This window comes from Gamsiella multidivaricata, assembly GCF_025024155.1.
Source record: "Gamsiella multidivaricata strain RSA 2152 chromosome Unknown BC939scaffold_18, whole genome shotgun sequence".
In the NCBI taxonomy this organism is placed as follows: Eukaryota; Fungi; Mortierellomycota; class Mortierellomycetes; order Mortierellales; family Mortierellaceae; genus Gamsiella; species Gamsiella multidivaricata.
Window position 1 is genome coordinate 408803 of NW_026251726.1, and position 23048 is coordinate 431850.

The 23048-nt window shown below is 48.9% G+C and overlaps 7 protein-coding genes across 7 annotated transcripts; 5 read left to right on the forward strand and 2 right to left on the reverse strand.

The window, feature by feature from the left end:
* Positions 1–1209: 1209 nt before the first annotated feature.
* On the forward strand, positions 1210–1905 carry BC939DRAFT_475381 (uncharacterized protein; the record flags this gene model as incomplete). The annotated part of the gene is made up of 1 exon (XM_051558492.1): positions 1210–1905. One exon carries the CDS (start codon positions 1210–1212, stop codon positions 1903–1905), a length of 696 nt encoding a protein of 231 aa, XP_051414348.1.
* Positions 1906–3069: 1164 nt separating this feature from the next.
* BC939DRAFT_394911 (emp24/gp25L/p24 family/GOLD-domain-containing protein) lies at positions 3070–3898 on the reverse strand (the record flags this gene model as incomplete). Its single annotated transcript, XM_051552188.1, has 2 exons — positions 3070–3558; positions 3743–3898. 2 exons carry the CDS (start codon positions 3896–3898, stop codon positions 3070–3072), a joined length of 645 nt encoding a protein of 214 aa, XP_051414349.1.
* Positions 3899–4367: 469 nt separating this feature from the next.
* Positions 4368–6492, forward strand: BC939DRAFT_445443 (chaperone activator Sti1). The gene is made up of 3 exons (XM_051554806.1): positions 4368–4444; positions 4553–4907; positions 5018–6492. Exons 1-3 carry the CDS (start codon positions 4439–4441, stop codon positions 6388–6390), a joined length of 1734 nt encoding a protein of 577 aa, XP_051414350.1. The 5' UTR covers positions 4368–4438; the 3' UTR covers positions 6391–6492.
* Positions 6493–6646: 154 nt separating this feature from the next.
* Positions 6647–8609, forward strand: BC939DRAFT_527258 (Alpha/Beta hydrolase protein; the record flags this gene model as incomplete). Its single annotated transcript, XM_051561408.1, has 2 exons — positions 6647–6929; positions 7019–8609. Exons 1-2 carry the CDS (start codon positions 6751–6753, stop codon positions 8607–8609), a joined length of 1770 nt encoding a protein of 589 aa, XP_051414351.1. The 5' UTR covers positions 6647–6750.
* Positions 8610–10282: 1673 nt separating this feature from the next.
* Positions 10283–12201, forward strand: BC939DRAFT_527259 (beta-lactamase/transpeptidase-like protein; the record flags this gene model as incomplete). Its single annotated transcript, XM_051561409.1, has 4 exons — positions 10283–10519; positions 10621–10803; positions 10881–11469; positions 11566–12201. The coding sequence occupies 4 exons, from the start codon at positions 10283–10285 to the stop codon at positions 12123–12125; spliced, it is 1569 nt and encodes a 522-aa protein (XP_051414352.1). The 3' UTR covers positions 12126–12201.
* A 613-nt stretch (positions 12202–12814) lies between these two features.
* On the reverse strand, positions 12815–17841 carry BC939DRAFT_445448 (uncharacterized protein). The gene is made up of 13 exons (XM_051554807.1): positions 17301–17841; positions 17084–17186; positions 16791–16925; positions 16635–16700; positions 16467–16525; positions 16311–16380; positions 16061–16222; positions 15841–15961; positions 15664–15745; positions 14867–15565; positions 13492–14774; positions 13031–13405; positions 12815–12940 (listed from the first exon to the last, which is right to left on the reverse strand). The coding sequence occupies exons 1-12, from the start codon at positions 17429–17431 to the stop codon at positions 13047–13049; spliced, it is 3270 nt and encodes a 1089-aa protein (XP_051414353.1). The 5' UTR covers positions 17432–17841; the 3' UTR covers positions 12815–12940; positions 13031–13046.
* A 2294-nt stretch (positions 17842–20135) lies between these two features.
* Positions 20136–22182, forward strand: BC939DRAFT_395020 (major facilitator superfamily domain-containing protein; the record flags this gene model as incomplete). The annotated part of the gene is made up of 5 exons (XM_051552198.1): positions 20136–20293; positions 20379–20436; positions 20508–20650; positions 20736–20828; positions 20976–22182. 5 exons carry the CDS (start codon positions 20136–20138, stop codon positions 22180–22182), a joined length of 1659 nt encoding a protein of 552 aa, XP_051414354.1.
* Positions 22183–23048: the final 866 nt, after the last annotated feature.

The window sequence follows — 23048 nt, forward strand, 5'->3', positions numbered from 1 at the left end:
AGACCTTTAAAGTTGTGTGGGAAGCCTCTGCTGAGACAACATAATCAAGCTCTAAGGTTTGGTGTCTGAAGTTCCTCTTTTCGAAGCGGCTTTGGAGTTCTGGTACCTGACTCTCCTCGCAACTACCGTCTGTTATCTCGGATATCGTCCTCTACCCCTACCTCCCCTCCTAGCCGATATTCTCGCCTTTAATCAACTGGAGTTGATCACGATGGTCCGACTTGGTAGGGAGCAGAGGAGATTCCTGAGTGGCGATTATATTGACGCTGACGGTGCTAATCACCAACAGTCGACGCAGGGTTGATGATTCTGAACGGAGGTAAGACGATGAGGATGCCAGTTGACTGACAGGGCCGAGATCGTAAAGTTTCAGTCGTGAACTCAGATATGATGAGATATCAGTAACAAGATACAATCAGTGCAATGCTTTGTTCACACAATGGAGTTGGCATCCTCAGTCAGACGTTACACCGGCAGCCATCGATCAAGGACTAAATCCTCTAAAACGGCCCCTGGAAGGAGCGCCATCAGCAGCAACGTCTTACCCATAGGCAGACGCAGGCATTGGCAGACCACTCCTCATTCAGTATGAGGCGACAGGTGACCGTCTCGGCTCGCCTTGAGAGGAAGTATCTCAGTCGCCGTCATCATCATCACTACGATCTCTACTGTCATCATAGGTCCCTTTGAACAATAAAGGAGTCGGATGAATGGATACAATAATCGAATCTCAAGCACGTTGGATTAATGCATGCGTGGCATGCAAACAAGCTCCCCTGCGCTCACAGCGCTTACAACGCTCACAAGTCTTTGGCAAAATGTCCCTCATCCCGTCTAATGCCTCATCGCTCATTTGCCATCCATTTCTTCTCTTCACTCCTCTTGCCGCAACTGCATTCGGTAATGACTTCTGATTCAAAACACTTGCGGAAGCTATGGTATCTAATAATGCTTCTCGCTGGCGCCTGCCTCATCTACGATCTCGCCCTCTACGCCTATGACTCGCAAGTAGCCACCCTTGTTACAGATGTCCTCACGATCGCAAGCTTTAGCCTTGGTCTCTGGTGGAAAACCCTCTTCAGCTTGTCTCCATTCACATCTAACGTCTGCGGGCGCGCTGCTCGACATACTGGATCATTTTTCTTGATGGGACTCTGGGTTGTGAACGCGACTATGTACTCACAAGCTGAGCGCGGTATAGGTCCAGCCATGGCTGCCGTGGCTTCCCTGAACATTTGCCTTATCATAATGGAGGCGGTTTCGACTATTCTGGTTTTTAAGGGTCAGGAGAAGGCCTCGGACAATGGCGCTGCTACCGCTGACAACAAAAAATCCATTACAGACTACGTGAAGGATGGCGGCCGGGACTGTGGACCCATATCCATGGGCGCTGCAACCACGGTGAACCAGCGGCAGTTAAGTGTCGAGACAGGGGTTGTCCAGCCCTTGGGATTGAATGGAGCAGTAGTCTACGACATGGAGCAGTATCACAAGGAGTACCAGCTGTATCTAAAGAGCCAGCAGTTGTCCACTTCCGATCAAGCAACAGGCGCGGAAGCGAGCGAAGGCATGGAGGGTAAATACGACGACCCGTTACAAGAGTCGTCATACAAGATCGAGGCTCCAATGGATGGCCCCCATGAAGGATCCTCGTCAGCTGTACCTCCAAGGCCCACTATAGAAGGACACTTTCCTCACACTCCTTCAATACCTCCTCATTTAGAGGTAGAGCCCTTTACGCCCTCGATGAAGGGCCACACACAGCCGCCGGCAATACCATTATCAGGTAGCAGCGACCTGGTCCATCCGATTCTGGCCATTCCAGCACAGCAGACGTCGCCAACCCCGAGCATTGACGTACGTGGGCTCTTGCCGGTCGATGTTCAATTACGGGCCAACCCCTAATTACAGCACAGCAGTGCGCCACAGTGCAAGTTATTGCGTCGGTCCCGCCTTTCGAGGGGCCATTTCAATCGCCATCGTTATTGACGCCATCACTGCCTTGAAATCGATGGCGGTGTACAGTTTGTACACCCATCCGCCCCTTGTGTTATCAGACGCGTTTCATTGCTTGCCAATGCAACATTCATCGCTGGTCTGACACCAACCCACCCTTCACCGCTGTATTTTTTTTCTCCTACGCGCTCCAGCAGCCATCAAAAGCGAGAGCAATAAAACGATGATACAGTCATTGATGAGGGATGGTTTACGGACGATGGATTTATTATAGCGCATACTGCTGCTTGTACCTTTGTATTTTTGGTTATTACTCTTCCTCGCCTTTTCACATCCTTTATCTCGACATGCATCATGTTGTTTCATGCATTGATAGTTGGAGCATCTTATTATACACACGACGCGCAAAAGTGTTTAGCATATCAGCATAGAATACACGGGTACACCGCTTCATGTGGCTATGAAGTATTGTTAACGCTACAGTCGCCTTCGTATCTTGCATCGCAGAATTTCTAAAAGAAAAACTATCATTCGTTTTATTACTTGTTGTATACGAAGTGTATAGGCGAAAGATTACCTTCTACAACACAAAGTTGGTCTTGAATCGCTTTAGGGTGCTCGACATTGGATTCTTCGTCAGAATTGAGTTCAGGATCTGGTTCGCAGAGTCCTCTCGTGCCTGAGCTAGTTCTTCGGTCATGACTGACGTAGGACGCTGAGAAGGCTGCCAAAAATATATGCAGAATCCTCACTGCCCTAGGCCTCGACGCTGAACAAAACGCATAAACGCGCTCCGCGGCCACTTGCATCCTCGAGACGAAGGATGGCCCTAAGATCAATCTGCACAACCATGCAACGCGCCATCTGACGAAAAATATCCTTTTTCCACCTAAAGGCGCATTATATATCCGAAGAATAGAAGAAGGCTTTCATTGACTTTATTCGGTCTCATTATCCGTTCAAGTGCATTGTCGGTTGGTGTCAATAGGTAAGTCGTTTATTGCAGTATGCACTCTCCAGTGCTGCTTTGTGCCCCATACATTCTTTCCTCCTTGTATTGAACCTGATCTCATATCCATGCATAATGCAGATGGGATCCCTGGTTCCAGATGATTAGACGAAAGATCTTTTGGAGTTGGAGAAGAAAGTCCTGACGACAAAGACCTGGAAGGCCGACATGATTACGATCAGAGCAGACTCGGTCAACGAGAACCAAAAGATCCTGCTCTCAGTCGAGATGACGGTAGCGAAATTGCGGCTCTCTCTCGTCTTGAAGTACTTCTGCATCCTGTCGATCTGTGACAATTCGCCTGTCAATCTGAACAACGACTCATCCATGGCCTGGGCTTGAGCCTGAGGGCCCGTTCCCTTCTCGCTCTGATCTATCTGGGCAGGTCGCTTCTCGTGTTCGACTGTAATCTCAAAGTCAACGACCTTTTCCGCGAATGTCGACATGTCGTTTGAGAAGCAGAAGGAGTATTCACCGATCTCGTTGGCAGTGAACACATAATCGCCCTGGCGCTCCTTCTCGAGCGACAGAATCGTCTTTTCCTTAGGATCCTTAACCTCGACGTCGATATCGAATGATCCACCGGATTGGACCTATATCAAAGGGAGACAAGGAGGCGCTGTCTGATCAGCGATTGGATTCGATACAGGCCACTGGGCTAGAGCGTAAAATAGGTAGCACTGTGGACCGCTGGATGTTCAGCGGTATAGTGCTTGTAGCATTGAACAGAATCCGGTGTTTACAGGAAGAGCCTGGAGTCGAGAGGGAGTGTCTTACCGCAAAGTAAAAAGCAATCTTCTTTTTGGGAATGTCAGCCCAGGTATAGAAGCACGCTCGCTCATGTGCGGCGACGTTGTAGGTGAGTGCGGTAGCCTCGACGGGCTTTGTGATAGAGGAGAAGGAGAGGAATGTGACCAGGGCCACGAGGGCCATGGAGGTTGCTGCAGAGAAGGATGATGGCATATGGGGGATGATCGGCGGGAGGGATGGTGATGTGTGCAAAGTGATTCGGCTAGATGATGATGAAGGCTCAACTTTAAGGGTTTGTCGTGACGTGACGGCCAAGTATACACCTTGATGCTTCCAAAGCACAATTGCCAGCGATGCTGACCTGCAGACTTGTCTATGGTCTCTGGAACGCGTGGTGTCGTTCGTGTTGATGCGGTATGGGATGGTACTGCATCATTCGATGGTTTAGGACGGTGATGATTGGCAACTTGCCTGAAATACCTTCTGTCCTTCGCCTCGGGAGTGTTGATGTGCGGCGAAACGCGTCTTCAAAGTAATTGCATAGCCGCGTTAGATCCTTGCACTGAAACATAGCCTGGAAATAAGGTTGCCATCGAGAATCTTCTGGCGAACACGGTGGAACAACGGCGACTTCATATTGAAACCGCCCACTCCGTCCTTCTCCTCTTTTCTCGCCACTCTTCTCATCACTCACTACTCCGCATCCACTTTCACATCCACATCATGAGCGTAAGTATTTTCCTTGTTTGTTTGTTCATAGGAGTCAAGATCGACAAAGAGGCGTCTGACATTTCACCACTTTTCTCACCCTTACATTCTACTTGACTTGATCAATAGGCTGACGATTTCAAAGCACAAGGCAACAAGGCCTTCCTCGCCAAGGACTATCCCACGGCTATTGACTTCTTTTCGAAGGCCATCGATCTCGATCCCACCAACCACGTTCTCTACTCGAACCGCTCGGCTTGCTACGCTTCCCAAAAGAACTACGAGCAGGCTCTCGAAGATGGCGAGAAGACCGTCGAGTTGAAGGCCGACTGGGGTAAGGGCTACGGTCGCAAGGCCGCCGCTCTCTTCGGGCTTGGTCGCTACCCCGAGGCCAATGATGTGTACGAGGCAGGATTGAAGGTCGAGCCAACCAACGTGCAATTGCAGAAGGGTCTTCAGGAGACGCAACAGGCTATGGAGAAGGGTAAGTACTCAAAATTTCGCGCTAGGAAGAAGCAACGCGACAGCACCATGCACCGGAATCGTAGCCCGATCTTAGCTAACGTCGGCTTTCTTTGCTTCCTATTCTTGTAGAGGCCTCAATGGGAATCGGCCAGTTCTTCGGACCTGATGTCCTCACAAAGATGGCCGCCAACCCTAAGTTGGCTCCCCTCCTCGCGCAGCCCGATCTCGTAGAGAAAGTCAGGGCAATTCAGGCTAACCCCAACGCGTTGAACCAACATATGCAAGATCCCCGCATCATGTCCCTATTGATGGGTTTGATGGGTCTCGATGCTCGTGGACCTGAGGACGGCCCCGGTCCTATGGATTACGAACCCACTTCACCTCCTACCGCCTCTACTCAGTCCCCTCCCGCCTCCCAGCCTGCACAGCCCACTTCCAAGAAGGAGGAGCCCAAGCCTAAACCAGAAGAGCCCAAGGAGGAGGAGATGCCAAGCGAGGAGGAACTGAAGAAGAAGGAGGCGGCAAAGGTCAAGGATCTCGGCAATGCCAGCTATAAGGCGCGAAAGTTCGACGAGGCTCTGGAGCACTATGGCAAGGCATGGGAGTTGGACCCTACCAACATTTCGATCTTGACCAACAAGGCTGCAGTGTACTTTGAAATGGGCAGCTACGAAGAGTGCATCAAAACATGCGAGGAGGCCATTGATGTTGGACGTGAGCATCGCGCTGATTACAAGTTGATCGCCAAGGCTCTGGGACGTATTGGAACTGCGTATTTCAAGCAGAACAACCTGACCGAGGCCATTAGATACTATGGCAAGTCCTTGGCCGAGCACAGGACTCCCGACATTCTCACCAAACTTAAGGAGGCTGAGAAGGCCAAGGCCAAGGCTGATAAGGACGCTTACAGGGACCCTGCCCTCTCGGCCGAGGCTCGTGAGCGTGGTAACGCTCTCTTCAAACACAGCGACTTTGCAGGAGCTGTCAAGGAGTACACGGAGGCAATCAAGCGTGACGACACCGATCCCCGCGCTTATTCCAACCGCGCTGCTTGCTACACAAAGCTAATGGCGATCAATGAGGCGCTGAAGGACTGCGAGACTTGCATCTCACTGGACCCCAAGTTTGTCAAGGGATACATCCGCAAGGCTGCAATCCAGTTCTTGAAGAAGGAATATACCGAGTGTCTCGAGACCTGCCAGCAGGCAAAGGAGGCCGATGTTGACAAGAAGAACGCTGCTGAGATCGATCAGCAAATTAGCAAGGTCTACATGGAGATGAGCCGGGGACCCCAGCGTCGCGAGGGTGAGACTGAGGCAGAGACGCTGGCAAGAGCACAGCAGGATCCTGAGGTCCAGAAGATCATGGGAGACCCAGCCATGCGTAGCATCTTGCAACAGATGCAGGAGGATCCCCAGGCTGCTCAGGAGCACATGAAGAACCCTATGGTCGCTGCTAACATCCGCAAGCTGGTTAATGCTGGCATCATCCGTCTCGGTTAAGCATTCAAGTCCGTCTTTTGTTTTTTTGTTTCACAGACATGGCACTGAGATAGCTCTGTCGCATTGTAGATATTAAGCAGCATCTTACTAATAAAAAAAAAAAAAAAAAAAAAACTGCAGGACGGGCCATTGATGTTTGTTGCACAAGGCTACGGATACGATGCGCTCGGATGGAATGAATCATGTTTAAAGTGAACGACCAGCCGCATTGTTCGTGCGCAAAACATCCAGGCTCCATTTTTCTTTCACCTTATCCCTTTACTCTCCCCCTTCCCTACATTCATCCCTTGACTATCACTATACCTACCGACTTTCGTATAGGGAAGACGTCTTTTATCAACACAAAAGAAACAGCGAAGAATGCTGGAGAGACCACGGATTGCAATCCCCGGCTGTGGCACTGTCGAGGGCATCCAGGCCGAATCTCAGCCAAATGTTGCAAAGTTCCTAAACATTCCCTACGCAACTATTCCACAGCGCTGGCGTCCAGCTGCGAGAGCCTCTGCATGGCAAGAAATCCGCGACTGCTCTGTCCTTGGGTATGGCTATCGCAATCGGTGCATCGACCCTTGATTCGCATATGGGATAATGCATATCACATCCGCTGACAGTTCCCTCGATTCACTAGACCTGCATGCCCGCAACCTGCCAACGACAACCCGCTTGCGAATCTCACTAATGACCTTAAGACGGCTGAGGCACTTACAAGCATCCATTATTCAGAGGAGTATTGCCTTAATCTGAATATATATGCGCCTCTTGAGCATTTGACGAAGGCACAGACATTGATTCCGGTCATGGTCTGGATACACGGCGGAGGATTCTTGAGTGGATCGAATGCCCTGCCTATATATGAGGGCACAAATTTTGTGGCGCGATCGATTCAACTGGGAAGACCTGTTATTCTGGTGACCATCAACTATCGTCTCAATTATCTGGGCTTCCTGTCCTCTCGAGAACTGGTGCAAGATGTTCATTCGCCAGGTCAAGATCCAGGATTAAACAAGAGTGTCGGCAATTGGGGCCTACTAGATCAAAAGATGGCGCTGGAGTGGGTCCGGGATCACATTCATGTCTTTGGCGGAAACGCAGGAGATGTTACAGTATTCGGAGAATCAGCGGGGGCGACCTCGATCGCCTATCATTTATTGATCCCAGAGCACCATGGCCTTTTTCAACGGGCGATCTTGCAGTCTGGCGCAACAACGACTATGGCTGCTGGTAGAGCAGAGATTGAGGGACAGCGATATTTCGATCATCTATGCGGATACTTCAAACTAGAACACTTGACTGGAGACGAGAAGGTTGATCGGCTCAGGGCCATCCCTGCGACAGAGCTCGTCAAAGCAGGAGATAGGGGGAAAGTGGGCATGTTTATTCCGACGATTGATGGCGTACTCATCAAGGAAGATGCCCGGGGCACAGTCCATGATCCCGCAAGTTACGACCCAGGTCTGAAGGCTGTGATGTTAGGCGATTGTGGCGATGAAGGTCAGGCTTTTGTGCCCGTCCTTGGAGCCAGGCGTATGAAGCGGTGGGAAAAATTCCTGGCGAGGTATTGTCCTCCAACCGAAGAGGACCGCAAGGCGTTCGAAGCGATCTATGGGATACCAACGACGGATAAGGAGTCCAGAAAGATCTCAGCAGAGGTGCTCAGCGATGCAGTGTTCGGATACCCGATCCACGCGACCAGCGTAGCGTTGATGAAGGCCCTAGGTCCAGAGGAAAACACAGGTTGCAAGGACAACAAATCGACAACAGAGCTGGAGATGGTCCGGTTTCACTTTGATCGACCTCTAAAGCTCTTGGACGACATGGGTCTACGCGTACTTGGAGCCTATCACGGATCGGAATTGCCGTATGTCTTTGGTTCGGATTCCTCTCTGTTGACCCTCTCATCTGAGGAGAAGCAGCTCTCGCAACGGATGATGGACCTGTGGATATTATTTGCGTGGGGCGAAACTAGTCGACAGTATGGCCTACGACATGGCCTACGCTCTCTGTTACCAAGAGATGCAACCGTTTCTGGTGGGCTTGGGGGTGGCGGACTGTGGCAAGAAGCCATTGTGTTTACAGCGGACTGCACATTGGAGAGAGGGTGGACAGAGCGGATGGGACAGAGAAAGGCTGAATTCTGGTCTCGGTACGAGCAGTGGATTCGAAAGAGGCGTGCTAACCAATATGCCGCCTTCATCAAGATCTCCCAAACTAAACTGTGAATAAATGAAGGATTGTCCACTAGACTTTTCAGTCAGCTGGAAAAGCTGTGTATCCACTTCGTGCTTGGAGAATCAAAGAAATGTCTTTACTCGCTTGTCTTTCCAACAGCTATCTCATTCTGCATCTAGAGTATCTCGAGCGGGAGTTCGAAGTCAATTGGATCGGGTTTAAAGCCGAAGAGTGGGCAGAAAGAACTAGTGATGCTGACCGTTGGGCATTCGCCACATGGCGTAGTTACTGGATTTAAAATGTGTCGAGTGGAGGGCAGCTAGTTACGGCAGCAGAAGGAGAGATACAGGGACCACTGAAGGTTTATTTCGACATATGAGGCGTCGCAGGGCGCTAAAACCTATCCACGGAGGGTTGTGGCGATTATTGACCTGTACTGATGTGAGAAAATGAGTTGCCCTATGCGCGTTCAGCTCTGCGACACACTTTAGATAAAAGAAAGACGCGTTCAGCGTATACAGGCTATAGCAAAGAATAGAGCAGTTTACTTAAGACCCCGCACGACAAGAAACTATGCCTTTAAATCCATTGTAGAGTCAGTCCGTGGGCCCCCTATGTTATGTCTTATACCGTGGTATCGTTTAAGGAAGCGCAGAAAGGTTTATTCAGGCAGCGATCTCTGGGACGTAACTATGTGTCCGCTAGTAAAATTTATTCTAATATCTATGCTGAACCTCGTCAGCTATGGGCGAGCCATCGTGTACTACGACAAAGCGCAAGGCACGCAGATCATGGACGAGGACAACGTAGTAGAATTTTCGAGCGGATACGTTGCGCATGACGAGCATCTGAATGCGAGCCATCGTTGGCGTACGATCCTAACTGGGGTCTGGACACCTACAAAGGCCAGGTTGACTTAAAAGTGGCAAACAGTACCAGGTGCAGGGAACTTTTGCACATTCTGATCGTTTCTATTTGCTTTGGTAACTTATATGTCTCTCCTTAGAAGGTCCTGTCGATGGCAGATCTCTTGGCATTCGCTGATGTCTTATCATATCGCTGAGGAGCCCCTTGGTCTTTCCAGAATCCAGGACTGACTCAACGATGTTCCAGTCAAGGCATCCCAGGGTACCTATAAGTAAATCGCCATGATGGTCAAAAGTAATTTTCTGGAGAGCGTCAAGGACAAACTTCTGATGTGCAAGGTAAGCGAGCCCGCAGAGGAGTACTCAAGCCCATTATGTGACGACATCTTAATTCGAATGGATAAAAGCGGTGAGAGAATGGCATGGTGCTGCACTTTAGAATGAAATAAATAGTATCACCTAATAGACCGGGCGTGGAATCAAACGGCCAAAAATACTGGGAAGATAATCGGCCACAGCATACGACTTGACTTGCCGAGCCGTTTTAACTTGTATAGGGCTTTCTGTTGTAGTTACACAAAAAAATCGGATGCTGCCTTCCGTGTGTGCAAAATCGCGATAAAGATCTGAGTCCTAAAGTTTAGCTATACATCTGGGCGCGCTCTTGTTGCTACATTGATTTCTCATCGTCAGTTACCCAATCGATTTAGTAACGTTGGGTGGTACAAATCCTACAGCCCACTTTTAAGGAACGCGTCTTTACTTTCTGAAAATATTACATCTTTGCCATTTTTTTCTGTATAAAATCAGGGAAGAAAGCTCAATTCTGAACTTCAGGGACACAATACTCAATCACTATGAAACTTCTCTCATCTCTCCTCCTCACACTTTTCTTCACGCTCCAAAGCCATACTGTCGTGAGTGGGGTGCGCCAACACAAGCGAGCTCCTCTCTCAGACCTCCACGAGATCCTAGAACAGGCAAGGAATCAGTCCGGCATCCCAGGAATGAGCGTAGCCATTATCTATAAAGGCGAGCTCATTTTTGCTGAAGGTTTTGGAAAGCGAAACGAGCGCGATCCCTTTACAGTGGAGGTATGCTAAATTGTGGAAGGCACATACGACCGCTATGCTTTTCTGTCAAGTGAGTGAAGGAAGTGTCGGTAACAATATTTTGCCGTTGGTGTTGTAAACAGACGCTGTCTCAACTCGGATCGATAACAAAATCGTTTACAGCTGCAGCGGTCGGCGAGTTGGTCGCTGAGGGTAAAATGGACTGGGATACGACACCATTGTGCAAGTACCTGCCCGACTTTGAGCTCCGGGATCCAGTCCTGACCTCTCAATTGACAATGGTCGACTTCCTTTCTCACCGCACCGTAAGTAGCCGTTTAGTAACAATCTGTGATGGTTTCGACCGCCCAGTGACTCAACGCAAAACTTTCTTGCTATAAAGAATCTTCCGGACGTTGACCTAGCATGGTTCAGAAATACCGAACCAAGACGTGACCTCATCAAGCGACTCAAGTACGCTGAGGTTGACTCCAAGCTGGGCACTCTTGTCCACTACAACAATGCAGGCTATGCCATCGCCGGAGAGGCTGCCGCGAACGTGGCTAATATCTCTTATGAGAGGCTGGTCGAGGACAGGATCATCAAGCCTCTAGGCCTTTCCAACACGGGGTTCTCGCCCATGGAGATGAAGAAACACCCCAACTACGCTGTGCCGTACACCGCTGCAACATTTGAGGACGCTCAAAGGGGCTTGTTCAAACAGCTCCCATTAGATCCTATTTACATGTCACAAGCACCCGCAGGCGATATGTATTCCAATGTGCTGGATCTCGTCCGCTATGGTCAGGCCATTATGCATTACGGTGCAGTGGATGGGAAACAGGTCTTGAACAAGAGCAGCGTTACAGAATTGCTGAGTGGGTATAACATCAGCTTCAGACGGAAAAGAATACCTGAATTTGCCCCCTCGTTGGTCTATGGTTTGGGCTGGGACCTGGACACGTACAAGGGTCAAGCTATCTACTCCCATGGTAAGTTTGAAAAGTATTCAAAACTTAAGAACCCTAGATACCTCTGAACCCTGCTTGCCTTCATGTATTTTTGACAAAATGTGTTTCCGTTCTTAGGTGGCCTTATCAATGGCTTCCGAGCCAATTTGATCCTGTTTCCGGATTCCGAGTTGGTTGTCGCTCACCTTGCCAATTCATACATCGCAGATCTGATGGTTTACTTTCCTTACTACGTTGCGGACGAACTCCTTGGATTACCCAAGACTCTCGACTGGATCAACGACGCGGCCATGAGAGATGCACAATGGAGATATGACATCCTTGCGGCACAAATCAAGGGCGACTTTCCCGAGCGCATCAAGAACAAACCTCCAACACGTAGTTTGAGCGAGTTTGTTGGGGAATACTCGAGTCCATTGTATGGTAACGTCTCGATTCAACTGGATAAAGGCGGCAAGGGAAGGGAGAAGGTGCTGCGGTTTAAAATGCATTCCTTTAATAGCGAAATGGAGCACTACCACTACGACTCCTTTAGCATGGTGCTAGATGACTACAATGCCATTTCGGCGGCCTTCTTGACGTTTACGACAGGTGGGGACGGCAAAGTGGCAGGATTCCGCGTCAATTTTGGTGAGCAATGGGGGATACAGGAGTTCATGAGAAAGCAAGCGTCTTGACGCGATAGCAGATCTTTCCGCCCTCTGTCACGTATACGCTGCCGTTCCGGTTGCAGAAGGGCTTCAAGAGTTATCCAGTCTCCAAAAAAATATTAAAAATCAAGAATAAATGTGCTCTGCATCAATGCTTGCTGGAATGTTTTCAAAACTGCAACTTGAGTTGCAGCCGATAACCTTGTTCAGCTCCGCTGCAAAGCGTGGCGATACGGCTACTGATATCGCAAGTGCGCTCGTTATAATATTTCACCCGCGTCTCACTCTCAGTCTGTGCCCCAGACCGAGACATCAGTGCCCATATATGTATTTGTGTCGATCTTTTTATGGGAAGATGCAGGCCTTGGAGTCGAGCGTTCTTTGATAGGCTTGACAGGAGGCCAGCGGAATTGAACGAGAGTGAGAAAAAGTTGACGATGGATCAAGGCGAGATGAGTAGATGAGAGGTCGATGAACCCTGTTGCTGCTCAAGAACCGACGCTGCCCAGGTACCAACTGAATATTAAGGCTATTTAACATATATCTAGAAAAAGTGAGGCCAGACGTAATGAGAGAATCAAAACATTTATATGAGTATTATTCGTTATGCAAAAGGGGGAAGTATTAGGTACACGTCGGCTATCTGTGGTCGGGATATTTAATGCTTCGTTGATTTTGACGAGGCAAGAATGGGCATTCAGGGCGGAACTTTAATATTGACCGGTTAGTCGCGCCCATGCTTGTCAGGCCAAAATCTTAAAAGTTACTTTACGCTCGTGTTTATTCGATCTCGGTAATGTAAATGCAAGAATTGTGATGAAGGAGATAGAGAGTAAAGCAGGCTATGCAGAGTATGTGGGGAGCGAAAGTTATGATTGTGTGGAAGTCCAACTGCGATGGTTTTTGTCGGCTTGCAACTGATGTATACGTACCAAAGAGTCAACCAATCTACTGGCTAACCTCACCTCCCCTGTCCAGCTGATTTGTTAACGCATTGATGCCAGGAAGAATAACCGGCGACGAGTCATTGCCATTATTGGGGTTACTTGGTGCTGTGCTCGCGCTCATCGTAGACCCACCATTGTCCATGCCTGCACCGTGGCCGTGACCATCAACCAATTGACCAAGTATCATGCCGTTATTAATCCCATCTGGAGTACTATCCATTCGCTGTCTCTTTGCTACAAGATATTCTGCCGAATGCTGAGGCTTCGATTGGGACAAAGGCAGAATCGCACCATCCATGTGAGGCGATGTGAAATACTGGTCTTGATTCTTATCGTTGCTGGCGACAGCCTCTATTACAACTATGAGCACGCGCGTTAATAAATGTGAACGAAGACGTATACGCATACACATGACAAAAAGACCAGACTCGCACTCTTTCTCTTACCTCCTTTGAAAGGGTAGCTAGAGGAGACCGTGTCTGTCGACACAGTGGGCGTTGCGACCCGTCCGTGATCTGCATTAGTGACTCCAGAGAGACCAAGCCCGACACCCTCCATCGTGTTTGTCACAGTCGAGATTGATCCATGAGAGGACGCGTTGGAAAGTGAAGGAGCATGTCCGCTAGTGCTGTATGCAAGACTGGTCGGCTGTGCATACGGCTGCTGCTGGTAGGGTGGATTCAATGCTGCGTAGGGTTGCGATGCGATGATGGACACAGGCGACTGGGGCGTATACATGGGCTGCTGATGGTGCTGTTGTTGCTGTTGTTGGTGGTTCGGCTGCGAGTCCGCTGCTGTTTGCGACTGGGACAGACTTCGCTGATGATATCCTGTATGCTGTTGCTGCGTCAGTTGCTGCTGCTGCATCTGTTGCTGTGCCAGCTGCTGCTGCTGTGCTAGGTACTGCTGTTGAACCAATTGCTGCTGATGAACGAGGCGCTGCTGCTGAGCCAGTTGCTGCTGGTGGCTGATTTGTCCCTGTGAGCTTGATGATGGCGAAAGATGATGACGGCCCTGCTGTGGGTACTGTGGTGAAGCCGAGTAGGAGGGGTCGTACGGTTGCTGATGCGAATGCGAATGCGCATGCTCAGAAGACGAGTAAGACTGTGAATACGTTTGCACATATGGGCTTTGCAGATGCGTAGGGTGTCCCTGAGGAGAATATCCGTGGGAGTATTGTGGTTGTCCGTAGGAGTATCCCTGGTGCTGAGCGTGCTGCGGCTGTTGCTGATGTACTGGGTATGATTGCCCGTAACCGTACGCCTGATTATAGGCCATTCCCTGTGAATATCCCTGTGGTCGAGACTGTCCTCCTTGTGCAGGATGACCATATGACTGTGGCGGATATGGCATGCCTCGCTGATCCGTTTGCTGCATGTAGTGTGTCGATTGATGCTGAGATGACTGTTGGTAGGGTGCTCCGGAGTACATGGTCTGACTTGGTAGGACCTGCCCTGACACTGCTACTCGGGTCTGTGAGGGTACGTACTGTCCCGCAGAGTTGTACATACTGTATGAGGTTTGCTGATAAGCGCTCTGATCTGCTGCCATTGCCCCAGCAGTATGTGACGCTGCAGTTGTGGGCATGGATGCCACATTGGGCTCCATGTTCGACTCTGACTTCTTGGGTCGACCTCTCTTTAATGCTGGCACAGGACTGGCGTTAGTGAGGACACTCGCATGTTCTGCGGCAACATGCTGCTGCAACTCCATCTCATTCACAAATGTACTAAGAAGGCCAAGAATGTTTTGCTTCGGTAAGATTATTGTTTGACACAACGTGTTCACACTGGAGGAGTGCTGTTAATTATTTCAACTTACGAGCCACATTGCTGTTTTGTACTCAGGTTCGAATAGTTGCAGCGGAATCGATATTGGCCTTGGGAGGCGACTCGCCCTTGCAGAGTAGATGGCACTGGGGCCGCCCGTATTACTTCTTCAGTAGCAATCGCCTTGGCTAAGGGTGATCCTACATTCATCTGAGCTGATTTGCGCTTGTTGGACTTTGTCGTCTTAAGTGGCTCTGGTTTTGGTTCTGGCTTTGGTTCCGGCTTTGGAGAAGCTTCCCGTGATGAAGCGTATGAAGAGAACGCATCCTGAGGTGTGCTGGCTCGCGAAACCGATTCGCTGGTATCCCTCCGCCCAGCCTTATCCATCATGGAAGCACTAGGCAGCTTTTTGATCACAAGGGACTGAGGAAACAGTTTCAATTGAATGTCCCCTGGCTTTTGACCGGCAGGCAGACAGCTTGCCCAGTTTTTGATCTTTGAAACAGACTTGTAAGAGTCGTTGTAACGCTGCTCGCAAACGTAAATACTCTGGCCTTCCTCCCAGTTGTCTGGTCGTCCGCGGATATAATCCTTGGGCTGTAAAACAAAACACCGCTCCAAAATGTCGCTGACGAGATGCTCGTGAACTCCTGATGCTTTGACGACCTCCGAAGGATAAAAGCGACTGGCGTATGGGTGTACGATGTGCTCCGGTCGCAAAAACCAAACCGCATCGAGCCCCTCAGCTCCCCTAAAAGTACGAAAGCACAACGATATCGTCAGTTTGCCATACGTACAATTGTGGGTGATTGTTCTGATTGGTTTGATATCATCGCCAGAGTCACTCACTTCTCATCCTTCCACAAGCTGAAGATAAGGCCAATCGTGGGCTTTGACGGATCACTGTCGTTTTGGATATGTACAAAGTCGCCTACAAAGGACAAAGGAGCGACGAAACTATTAGCGTATTGCCAATTGAATATCATAATATATATATATATATATTGAGGGGTCGTATGTACATACCGACTCGGTATGTCTGTCCGCATTGTACAACTTCTGATAGTTCGATCTCGTGTTTCCGCGCACGCTTTCCCTTGGTCTGCCTGCCTCGTCCATTTTTGCCGATCGATTTCCAGAAGAGTAGCTATTATAGCACAAAGAAAGCAAACGCCATCATGATTAACGCGGCGCTTATATAACAACAAATGTTGAGAGCTACAGAGGTGACGAGTAGTGCATGTACCTGAAGTTCCTCTGCATCAAGATAGACGTCTGAGCCCTCGGCATTGTAGTACTTGGCATTGGCAAACATCAGGTTCATGTCCTTCTCAAAGCTTTCCATTGTGGGATAAGCGCCCCTCTCGACCTTTTCTTCAATGATGTCGATAGCAATTGGCTTGGCGATCTATTTCGAAGACGAGAGTTAATATCGATTAATATATTTAAAAAACTAAGTAGCCGCCTACAAAAAAGACAGGTGGCTCTGTGATTACCTCTTCGTAATAATCAGGATATTCTTCCTTGCTTGGCAACTCTAGAAACAACTCGGCTACCTGTCTTCCTCTAATAGGGACAAAAAGCGCAAGGATCAGCATATGCATCAGCATGTTCATGTGAGGCCTTCCATGTCCATCAAGCACCTGAAATACCTTTCATCTTTGTGGTTTTTGATAGTATCCAGGATGCGTTGACAAAAATCCATGGAGAACTTATAGCACAGTGGGCAGAATAGCAGCAGATATATTAGTTTGACTGAACGCGTGCGGACACAAACGCCATCTTATATCCAATCAATGTCATGAGTGAGTATGACCTACCTCTTCCTTCTTAAGTTGCAAGGCGCCATCGCCCTTCAACGCCTTCAATGCGACATCGATATAACTCTATAATGAGAACGATACGATAAGTCCTTTTTGTTTAGAAACAGTTAGAATTACGGCAGGAAATGAACACTATAAGAGATATTCCTTTACCTCCAGAATGGTCGCATCTCTATAAACCATTGAGCCATCCCGGTTGTAGATTTTGGCGTTGGAGGTCATGGTTTTGAGGTCCTTCCCAAAGTCACTGATGCTCTCGTCCACATAGTTGCCAGCCTTGAAACGCTCCTATGATTTTCGCCACAACGGATAAAATGAATCTTGTGCAACCCACTTACGCCCGACACACAATGCACAAACACAGATGCTGACTCTCGACTGTTTTATTGCTACCATCAAAACAGCAAAGAACAATAAACAAAGCAAAGGGGAGATGTTCAAGATACCTTGATCATATCGAGTGCCATCGGAGTCTTGATAATCTCAAAGTAGTCCGGATACTCATCGCGGTCAGGTAGTTCCAGAAAGAGCTCTGATATTGAGCGACCACTAAAACACAGTTGACATGAAAAAGCAAGCCATGTATGTACCTGTGAGTGCTTGAGCTTGAGATCGTGTTTTGAACTGATTCCATGACTGAATTGGGGTCGACAGAAACAATACCTTTTGTCGGTGAGATTCGACAGCCTCTCGAGGATCTGTGCGATGGCCTCTTGCTTGTCATGTAATGAGAGGCCTTCTGCGATCGAGGTTGGACCCTTGGCCGCTGCGCTCTTCTTTCGTGGAGGAGGCATTGCGGGGATATAAAAATTGAGACAGTGGTTGTCAGAAAGGTGCAGAGGCCGACGTGCTGTTGGTATCAAGTAGTCCCCGAAGAAGTCGGTAGGAATCAGAGGAGCTCTGATTAGCAACGGCGACAGGCGATTCTTCGGGGGGAGGGGAGGTTAGTGTTGCTGTTGATCAAGGATGAACTTGAGGGATGAATGAGCGACGAGAATGAGTCGAGGTGGTGCTGTGTCCTGTCCAGCGCGGTGTGGTGTGGTGCTGTGGTGTGAACGGCGCTAGTTTGTTGGGCAACGCCAGGGAGACTGTGGAGAAGACAGGTTGAGGAGCAGGGAAGGAAGGAATGAGGAATGAGGAATGCCGAGAAGGCGGCGTTCTTTTTGTTACCGCTCAAAGTGGCACGGTGGGGAGAAGGAAGGAAAGGAAAGGAAAAAAAAAAAAAAAAAAAAAAACGTGGCGAAGAGCTCTTTCTAAATAATGAAAGAGCAGACAGACAGACACCTGGACTGTGTGCTGTGTATGAATGGAATGGCAGAGGGGAGCCTTTCCTGGGGAAAGAATGAAAAAGGTGCCTTGGGCGTATGGCACCCACATGGGAACAAACCAGCGGTGCCTGGCTCACATAACCTTAAGGGTCAATTCAGGAAACTTGGTAGGACCATCCCCTCATACATGTATCACATACTCTTTTTGCTTCCCCATTCCTCGCCTCCTATGCTCAAACCCGACCCTAGTGGGGCGCACTGGATCGCAGTTGTCTATGCTCTACTCTGCTCGTTCCATATACTACGATCTTGCACTCAGGGGCCAGTTCTGACATTGAACGCTATTCCTTCCAGTGTATGCACAAGACTTCGGTTCCCACAGAGACACCTTACAAGCCCAATACCTACTATGTTGCCTGCAAGCCGTGAGGCAGAAAAATAGGCCCTTTTGTATGCACGCTTTCGTACTTAACGACTTAACTCTTCAGAGACACAGGTACGCTTCCATACTTTATGTAGATTGTTCTCTTTCATGCTAAAATCGTACCTTATCAAGAAATCTGCGGGACACGCTCTCCTAGAGATGCCAATTGTCGTTGGATTCTTTTCGTATACTCGATATGCCCTCAGGAGCCTGTCAGTACAAGGTCCGGATGAAGCATCGACCAAAGGATTCTTGACAGATAAACCAGCATCTTCTATAGCGGAGACAAAGACGAGCAATAGCGGATAAGCCGTTTCATCAAAGGCGACCAAATAGCGAATATTTGCCGCCAATCCAGTCCCTCCTCTTTCTATCCAAGCATGGCCTTTTGAGTAATCGCCAGCATGACCATATTTCTCGGTTTTTCTGCATTGGTCGACAGCCATCTGTTCAGTTATAGAGGTTCCTACCCGCTCTTTTCCAGCGAACGGGATACAGAAAGGACATTTCGTTTCCTACGAGATCTCACGGCGTAGGTTTTCTTTGCCATTGCTTTGACATCGATCCAGGCATACCTGATGTTACCAACGATTTCGTTTACGCGTGCTGAGAGGCCCCTTTTTTGCCAATGTGGCGATCGCATACGCGATCCATCTCGATCCGCTAACTATCTTTATTTCGCGGTTCTCTCTTATAAGTCCTTGCCATCATATAGTTTGTTCCTATGAACTTGATATTGTTTGCAGTAGTGCAATTGACCAGATATCGCTACTTGCACCTGCTGTGGGACACCCTTTTTATGACTGGGCTCCATTTTGCACTCGCTCTCGCGTTCGTGCAGCACCTGTACTTGACGTCTCTGGAGACGTCCTCCATAAGCGTCGACGAAGCCGCTTGCAGCAACACCGATTCCCGAAAAGCCACGTCCATAGGCCATGCGAGGGATCAATGCATGCTCGATAGTGAGCCAAGCGTTTGCTCGGAGGCTATCAAAAAACTCCCGTGAGTTCTCATGGATGGCGGGATTGACACTTCCATAAAGCATCTACGCAGTAGTTGCAATGGTTACACATGAATGTCGAACGTAACAAATAGCAATGACCTCCGCCTGGAACACAAGGCACTTTCTAAGCAGCTTTATTCTTGCGCTTTGTTAGTCATACCGACATTCTTCTGCTGAGATAGATGTTTCCAAATTCCAAGGCAGGTGTCTGTACGTCGCCCTCGTCTTCCTTGAGTCAGATGCACATGGCAGATCGCACCATGGCAGAGCACATCGTGGCAGATAGACATCTAGCGCAAAGACAAGATGAATGTGGCAAATGGTAAGGGGTTGGGCTGCATTTCCCCTTTCATTAGATGGCCCACAGTCCCTCTTCCTTTGCGACGTGCTGTTCTCCTTCGGAGCTAAACATGGGAGGGAGGATGAATAGGGCACGGCATGCAAACCACGCACAAATGCTCTCGTACATTACTCTGCTCCCTCTAGACTATGAGCGGACAGCCTTTGGTACATTGTGCCTCATACAGCCACCTACACAAAAAGCTATAAAATCTGGGGGACCCGCGCCCATCCCCTTATTCCGTTCGTGTTCCTCCTCCAGTCTCATTACCGAGAAAACGAATTCCTAAACTCACATCACCCACGGCCACAAACCATAATACGTTTATCCACATTGCGCAGCTGCGTTAAGGACATCGTCAGGCACCCACCACAGTCTACATATACACCACATATCAGCTGCGAAGATGCCAGCAGACACGGTTGCTGATGCTGACCCCATCAAAATGGGTCCCTCCATCAAAATGGGTCCCTGGTACAAGAGACTGCGCGAAAACAAGAGCGTGCTGCTATTCTTGATTTCCATGGCTTCCATGCTTGACATCATCAACGTCGCCTCCATCACCATTGCCTTGCCCTCAATCCTGCGCGATGTGGGATACGATTCAAACAATCTTCAATGGTACGTTCCGCCGTAGAGCGCCCTTTCCTTTTTTTTTTTGGCTTGTGCTAACATACGCCCCCGCACTCTTCTCTTGCCGCTGCAGGTGTGTTTCGGCATATGCGCTCACATATGCAGCCTTCCTGTTGATCGGAGGTCGTATGGTAAGGTTTTTTCTTTTTCTTCGGAGCTGCTTTTGTCTTCCTTTAGTTAACGACATACACGATTTTATTAGGGTGATCTCTTTGGCCATAAACGTATCTTTCTGCTGGGTACTTCATGGTTCAGCGTCTGGGCTTTGATCTGTGGTTTTGCCAGGAACCCAATATTCATGTCCGTCGCCCGCGCCCTTGAAGGCGCTGGAGCAGGCTTCACCATGTATATGTCTATTTCAAATCTTTCGGTCGTTGGTTCTCTTGAGAAATGCTGAAAACAGAGTCTAATGCTTTCTTTACTGCTCTAGCCCATCTGCTCTTGCACTGTTGACGACAAGCTACCCGCCCGGAGCGGAGCGTACCTTTGCGCTGTCCATCTTTAGTGGCGCTGCCATTACTGGGTAAATGCATGTACTTTCGTCAAGTACCGCCACTGTTTGCTGCGTGGGGATCTGCTTCCCCCTATGTTTACGCTTGTGCAAAGCACAGCGCCCTTTCAATATTTAAGCTAACCTACACTCTCCGCTTTATTTCCATGATATTCATAGTCAGACGATCGGTGTTCTGCTCGGCGGAGTCTTTGACGCCACCATCGGCTGGCAGTGGATCTTTTTCTTGACTGCAATCTTCTCCGCAGCCCTTTCTGTCGCAGGCTTCTTCATTATTACTGAGCACAAAGAAAAGCCCTCTAGACAAATTGACAGCCGCATCGATTATGGCGGTGCCTTCTGCTTCATGGTCGGCATCATCGCAATCATCTACTACCTGACTGAATCGACCACCGCGGGCTGGGGTTCCGCCAAGACCTTGGCCCCATTCCTCGTCGGCGTTGCCTTATTGATCAGCTTCGTTGTGCTTGAGTACAAAATCGACTATCCAATGATGCCCTTTCATATCTGGAAGTCTCGTCGGTTCTTGTCATCGATCATCGTCATCATCTGCCTCACAGCAACATATAACACCATGATCTTTTATTCCTCACTGACTTTCCAGAACGTGCTGCACTACAACTCTCTCATTACTGCGTGCTGTTATATTGTCCACGGCGTGGGTCTCATCATTGGACTCTACACTGTTACGAAGCTGTTCTCTTTCACACGGACGAAGGTCATCATGGCCTTTGGCTGGTGTTTCGTCATCGGCAGCGCCATCATTTTTGCCCAAATCAAGCCTGACTCTACCTACTGGCAATACGCGTTCCCAGCATTCATTATCAACTGTGTGGGGCTCTCACCTACGTGGATGTGCTGCCAGGTCAATGCTGTCGCGGATGCCAAGGACGAGGATCAAGGCATCGTTGGCGCGTTTTTCAATGTCGGTATTCAGCTCGGCGCGCCCATCGGCCTAGCGATCGCGAATATCATCGCAGAAGCCCACACGCCTGCTGGTGCTGTCGACGGCCAACTGATGGATGGTTACCGGCCAGCATTCTATGCATACGCTGTCATGGGTGGTGTAGGTCTGATCATGATGCTGATCTTTGCCGCGAACAGGGATCCTCCGGAGTTTGCAGAGGTCGCGAGCGACACTGCAAAGGGACTTGAAGAGGTCATACACCACAACCACGAATATAGCAACGACTTGGAGCGCAATGGAGCCGGTGGCGACATGAAAGAGGTGGAGGGCACATCTGGGGAAAAGGCTGAAATAGAAGAGAGGATTGGATACGGGGCAGGTCAAAGTGTCGACTCGACTGCGAGCTCGTCCTCTGTATCCCTAGATATCCCTGCCGAGAAGGGATCAGAGAAGAAATAGGAAGGCATACAGCATTTATATACACTCACTCGATACAGAGCTAATCTTCCTAATATTGTATATAAGCATGATTACTGAGAACACATTAAACAATGCTCTTCATAACTCTGTTGAACCTAAAATGTGTACCTGAATGAAGAACATGTGCTCAAAGTCAGCGAACTTGCGCAAAACGCCGTGCGTGAAACAGAGTATAGCAAGATGAGCGTGGGAAAGGTTCAAGATTTGATACTGTTGCACAGTTGCTGTGCCCCTCTCTAATCCCGTCGAACGAATACGGAGACTACCGTGCCACAAATCCCCCAACACAAACAAGCGAAATATATCAAGCAATGGCATTATCGAAACTTGCGAACAAGCACATAAATGAACACTGTATTCATTTTATTTTAATTATTTTGTTTCCTGTGCGCTGTTTACTAATCTAACCTGTTCGTCTACAAAGAACTGACAGCAGCAGATATAAGGTAGAAATACCAACACATTTGAGTTTGATATAGAGAATGCTTCCTTGATACAGAGAACAACAATGGGCTTCAATGCTGCTGCTGCTGATGATGATAATGATGTTTCTGCTGCTTTTTAAATGCTAAGGTTCTGTTGCCACCATTCTCTCGCGGGGGGAGGAGGGGCCGCTTCAAATGTGCGAAGACGACCTGAAAAACGGAAACTAGCACATTAAACAAAAAAAAAAAAAAAAAAAAAGCAAGGGCACGACCTAACGAATATATAGGCTCCATTTCTTTTCATCTTTAAGAAAAGCCGACAAGATTACGATGGTTGCGTGTCTCTACCGCCAGCGAGCTGCTACAGATACAACGCTAAAAAAAAAGAAAAAAAAAAAAAGAGTAAGTAACCCCCGTGAA